This window comes from Quercus suber, unplaced genomic scaffold (genome assembly GCF_002906115.3).
Source record: "Quercus suber isolate HL8 unplaced genomic scaffold, Cork oak 2.0 scaffold_152, whole genome shotgun sequence".
NCBI lineage: Eukaryota > Viridiplantae > Streptophyta > Magnoliopsida > Fagales > Fagaceae > Quercus > Quercus suber.
The window spans coordinates 323,300-329,299 of NW_027069613.1; the positions used below are offsets into that span (position 1 = coordinate 323,300).

The 6,000-nt window shown below is 31.5% G+C and overlaps 1 protein-coding gene across 1 annotated transcript; it reads right to left on the reverse strand.

Moving 5' to 3' along the window:
- Nucleotides 1–4,462: 4,462 nt before the first annotated feature.
- LOC136069109 (uncharacterized) lies at nucleotides 4,463–5,245 on the reverse strand. The gene has a single exon (XM_065777279.1). The coding sequence runs from the start codon at nucleotides 5,243–5,245 to the stop codon at nucleotides 4,463–4,465; it is 783 nt and encodes a 260-aa protein (XP_065633351.1).
- Between the last annotated feature and the right edge of the window lie 755 nt (nucleotides 5,246–6,000).

Consider the following 6,000-nt stretch of genomic DNA (forward strand, 5'->3'; position numbering starts at 1 on the left):
TATCTTTTTCTTTCCCCCTTTCACATTTAGCAAATAGTCTTTAGAGTCAGCGTTATCAAGTATAAATAAGCATACACAAGGTTTGCATTCATCAAAGGAGATCGAAGGTGTGAATTCAGGGCCGCCATTCGTACAAGCTTTGTGGTCGGTGTAGGGCTCTGAATATAACTTTTCTACAAAGTTATGCTCTAGCATTTTGAAGGGTGTCAATTTATTAACAGCTATATCAATAAGCAAAAGTCAAAAGTTTCTCATTCTATATATCCCCGCCGAAAATAAATTATGCTGGATTTCTTGCATATTCAATGAATTCGGCTCAATAAAGAGTGTCTATATAGCTAGCTAGCTCTTTGGCCAGGAAAATTTTATAGGCAAAAATGGAAAAAACAGCTACAAGCAAACGGTGCAATACACAATATTCATTAAAAAAACCGGAGTCAAAATGCAATTGTTTTGTCCCAACAGGTGGGCAGTCAGGTGACAACCAAGAACGGCATCATCGGTTTTCACAATTTGTTAGAAATTTAAGGTTTTCTGAAACAACAAGTTTAGGGGACAACAACTTTCACATCAACTATTAGGACATGTTGTGATTTATGCATAATAAAAATAGTTTCACTAGTGAATCCAAACTAATGATAATTACAACATGCCAAGTCAGTATGCGGAAATAACGTTGTGTTTCTAGCTTTTTTCCCTTTTTGAAATTTCCCATTTTGTTTTTGTTTAGTGCATTGTGTTGTATTTATTGTAACGTTGGGGTGTGTTAGATTATGTATGTTTCTTGTTACGTTGATCTTTTGAGCAATGCCGCAATAATAAATATGCAACCTGGAACATGCTTTTTGAACATATAAACCTTGACTGGCAGAGAGAGTGTGGCTTTATAGTAGAAGTTCTTATATCACTTAACATGATACTTGATATGAGTTGAATGGTTCGATTAATAACATTTTAACAAATGTATTGTGTCCACTATAATAATACTTATTGTTGTCACATGATGTAGGGTCAATGAGTCTTCCTTTTTATATTCAGCAAAATATATATATATATATATATATATATGTGTGTGTGTGTGTGTATGTGTGCGCACGCGCACGCACCTTGGACCATGGGAGGTTTTATGACTCTTGCTTAATTTCTAAAGCATTGTATGTGTGCCTGGCATATTGGTCTTCATGACAAGCAATGCTGAAGTGTGTAAAATTGGAAATGGCAACAGGATTTAACAATTAAGTAATGGATGCTGTGATTAGTGACATCAATGTTTGCTAGGAGTGCTGATGGAGAGGATTTCGATTCAATGAACAAAAATATTCTTACTGACACTGCAGGATTATGCAAAAATGGCTGCCTCCTCTTTTAAGAATAAATGGTCCCCGAACTCTCAGCTCTCATACTGGTTTCCTTGTTTCCTTTTGTTGTTATGACTGCTGTAATATTAGTACTTTTGTTTTCTTCTGTTTTTCAGTTTTCTGAACTTGGTGATTGATGTATCGAAGAGAAAATGATTGATAGACAAGTTTGATGCTCATGCTTCATGTGCCATAAGGATTTTTCTTTTATTTTTTATTTTTATTTATTTATTTATTTTATTTTTAAATTTTTTTACCTAGTTGCAATGAGAAGTAACTTTGTTATCTAAACTCTAAATAAGGACAAAACCAGGATTACATCTTTAAGGAGTGAAAGTATTAACAAAAGGATTTTCACCATTCAAGAATAAAAAATATATAAGGACTTGAATTAAATTAAAATATTCAAACGCAATCTATCATCAACATTACAAGAACATAAAAATTAAAAATAAAAATAAAAATAAAAAATAAAAAAAAGAAAGAAAGAATTATTTCTTAATTTATTTCTACTCCATCTCTTAAAATGAAACTCCAATTTTTTTTCAATTCCCATATTATCTACATTAGTTTTGAATCAAATTTTTGTAACTATTTTGCTTTTAATATACAAGATCAATAATTCTGTTAAAAAATCATCTTACTTTTTTTATTTTGAAATTAAACCTAATTTAATTTTCATAATACTCATGATTAAAACAAGTAAAATATTATAATAAGTTTTTCTATCATCTTTAAATCAAATAAAATCATATCTATTTCTCATTATATATTTAATATTCTTTTAAATAAAAAATTTAATTAGCATTGCCTAGTTAATTTTTTTTTTTTTAAAATACAAACACAAAAATAAAAATTCGAAGCTACTTATCCTCAGTCTCTCAACATTATATTCTATAATATATCCCACGTTCTTCTAACATGTTGTCAAGTTAAAAAAAAAAACAAAAAAGGGTTTTTGAAAGCACTCAAACAAATTGTTTAGAATCTTTAGATGGAGTCAGATAGCAACAGAACAACATTCAATCCCAAAGTTCAAAATTTTAAACTTTATATCTCATACATCAAACAAGTGTTAAAAGCACAATAACTTTTTGTATGAACCTGGCGTATAAAATGCTTTCTCCTAAGGATGGAGTTTATGTCTAGTGGCTACATGTTGCAATATAAACACATGTCCAATAGAAATGGGCAGGATACAAGTCATTCCCTTCCCCCCAAAACACGGACATATTTGAAAAAGAAAACGAAACAGTTAAACATGTTGGTAGCAATTAGTTGCCTGCTGTCAAAAACATATTTCTGTATTCGGTCACTAATTCTAAAGTTCAAACTCTGCGGCTGATCCGCTGTCAACTTAAGGCTTGGTTTGGATACGGATGAAAAGCAGACACGTTTTGCGTCTGCCTTAATTTCCTCCTTCCTTCTTTTCTTCTTCCTTTTTTTTTTTTTTTATTTTTTTTTTATTATATATATTTTTGCCGTGAATGTTGACTTTTGTGCATGAATAGTGTACTTGTGTACTATTTACAGGACCCACAATCATGCAACTTTTTCATTAAAAATAAGTCCTACGGTACTATTCACATATTTAAAAATTATTTTGCTACAGTGTTTAGTTTTTAATTTTCAGTTCAGATCAATTCAACAAAATAAGTTGTATCTAAACAAACCCTAATTCCTTGGTACTGCATCAAATAATTGTGCACATGGCCAGCTTAAAAAAAAAAAAAAAATAGTGAGTTTATATAAAAGTTGTAGATAATCAGTCATAATTTACTACGTAAAATAGGTGTGGTAAAAATTATAAATTTTTATATGGTACTAGAATTAATCTGTTTCAAAACACAACAAATTTCCATAAAAGGGCCATTTAGGGTATGTTTGGATCAGTGGCGGCTCTAAGAATTATATTTAGAGTAGTAACTAAAAAACTTAAATTATACAAAATTTAATAAAAAGATAATTTGAATATATCAACATCACCAAAAAAAAATAAAAAACACGCAAATACATGGAATATTACAATTTTTTGTATTAACAAAGAGAATAAGAAACAAAAAATAGACTAATAAAAGATAAAATGCAAATCAAAAATGCTAATATGAGAATAATAAAGTGAGCACAACAATTTCATAACAAATCTTGTGCAACAAGTTGTTAGCTTGTTATTGGTGGGTAAAACATGTCAATATTGAATTCAAATTAGAATTAGTAATAGCTTATCATGTAAAATTTATTGTGAAAATGTTATGGATATAGCATTACTCTTATATTTATTGAACTCAAATTCTTATGAATCTCAAGTAAAAGTGTTCAACATTTTTATTAGGGTAGTCAAAATAGGTTATTTTAGTAAATAATATATTTTTTGAAGTATATATATACAATATTTTCAAGTCAGGGTGGTCCTAAAAGATATTAATTTAAAATAATTTTTTATATAATTTTTTTTGCAAATATAAATTTTTTATTTTGACAAGTGAGGATGGTCCTAGGACCACCCTCACATACAAGTAAAGCAGCCAGTGATTTGGATGGACTGATTTTTGAAAAGATGGAAAATAATAGAAAGAGAAATGGAGAAAAAAGAGAATTTTTTATTATTTAATAGAGAAGAAAGAAGAGATAATTTTGGTAGGATTCTCATGTTTTCTTCCCTGATCCACCGCGTACAAATCCAAGAAATAAACAAGGAATAAGCCTTGTGCCACGTAACGTGGCACAAGACTTATTCATAAACAAGAGGAGAAAAGATGTGTCACGGGTACTCTCATTTATTATTAATGCTGAAATGTGGTGTGGTACAGGTGTCTGTTTGTGCTTGCTTTTCTATTCAAACTTTTGTTTTATAATGTTGTAGGACTACTTGGTTAGGACTTAGGATTCAACGTAGTTGTTAAGATCTTAACTGACTGTGTAATGGAAGCCACCATTTTTTTTTTTTTTTGAAGGGGAAATTAAATTGCATTGCAAATAAAAAGAAGATACAATAGAAAAACCTGCCAAGCGGGTTAGTGCAGCATATCAGCTTGTACAAGTGGTTCTAAAAAAGAAGTGATAACCCCTTTCCACAAATGGACAAATTTATTCCTATGGGCAAATTAAGCAAGCTCGTGGGCTGCAAAGTTAAAGGCCCGATTGAGGTGCCTAAAGGAGCAGTAAACAAAGGATGTTTGAGCATGAGAGATGTCCTGGATGATGTGCCCGTAAGGAGTTCCAAAGGTAGAGTCATTGATGGCATTGATCACTGTGAGAGCGTCACCTTCAAACATAACCCGAGAGAGCTGTAGCTCTTGAGCAAGCAAGATACCTTGCTCAATTGCTAACACCTCCACCAGCTCAGCCGTGTAGTGGGACTGAAGGAGCTTGCAAAAGGCAGCAACTGTTTGGCCTTTGCAGTCTCTAATAATGACTCCAATACTGGAGAACTCCTCAAGATCAGATGAGGACCCATCAACATTGATTTTGAAGACATCGGGTGGAGGAGGAGACCAGCAGTAAGTGTGAGAGGGTCTAGGCGTGAATAAGTCTATAGTTGCCACGTCATTGAATTCCTCAATTGAGTTTTTAGCGAACTGCCATACCTGGGAGGGAGAAGAGTACATGTCATCATGGGTAACTTTATTTCTGTTGAACCAAATTGCCCATGCAACCGTGAGGAATAGCTCCAAATCAGTGGAAGGTTTGTGGACTAAGATGTACATGGCCGAATCATGGAATGTCCATTTATTTCTTTGGATCATTTGTGGCATATCAGACCAACAATTCCAAACCAGATTAGCCAATTCGCAATGGAGCAAAGCATGATGAGTGGTTTCTAATTCCTTACAACAAATTGGACATTCATAACTAGTAGTGATGCCTCGAGTGCAAACCTTTTCCATCGTTGGCAGCCCGTTGACACAAGCCCTCCAAGCAAAGATTTTAACCTTGGCAGGAAGTTTTAGAAGCCACCATTTCAAATAGCTTTAAAGGCTAATGTTGACTGCTAAGCGAATTATTTATTTATAATTTTAACTTAGGTAAAGACATCAATTAATTTTTTCTATAGACAAAGTTCAAACTCTAAATTTCTTATTTAAATGATAAGAGGCTTTATCAGTTAAGTTAATTGGAACTCATAACTATATAATTAAGAATATTAATTATTGCATATGCGTTAGTTTATATTATCTGAATATGTACCTATTTTATGTGTTAAATTAAATCTAAACATGCTTAAAAAATATGAACATGGTGTGTAAAATTATGGACATTGTTTATAAGGAATGTACACTAACCAATATATGTACCTATTTTATGTGTTAAATTAAATCTAAACATGCTTAAAAAATATGAACATGGTGTGTAAAATTGTGGACATTGTTTATAAGGAATGTACACTAACCAATATGCAAAAATATTTTTCCTATAGTTAATAGTTAATTCTTGAATAAAATAGGAATTCCAAACTATATACTTTATTGGATAAAATATCATTTTCATTCCTAAACTATCACAAAAGTTTGTTTTTCATCTTTAAACTTTCAAAAATTCTATTTTCATCCTTAAACTTTGCAAAATATTTTGACTTTTGTCCCTTTACTTGTTTCTGTTAGTTTTTGTTTTGCGTGTCTTGACAAAGTGCTGATGCGGTATA

Bases quoted from the DNA above. Each gene is read 5' to 3' on its own strand.
- LOC136069109 (XM_065777279.1), bottom strand. From the start codon at position 5,245: ATGGAAAAGGTTTGCACTCGAGGCATCACTACTAGTTATGAATGTCCA.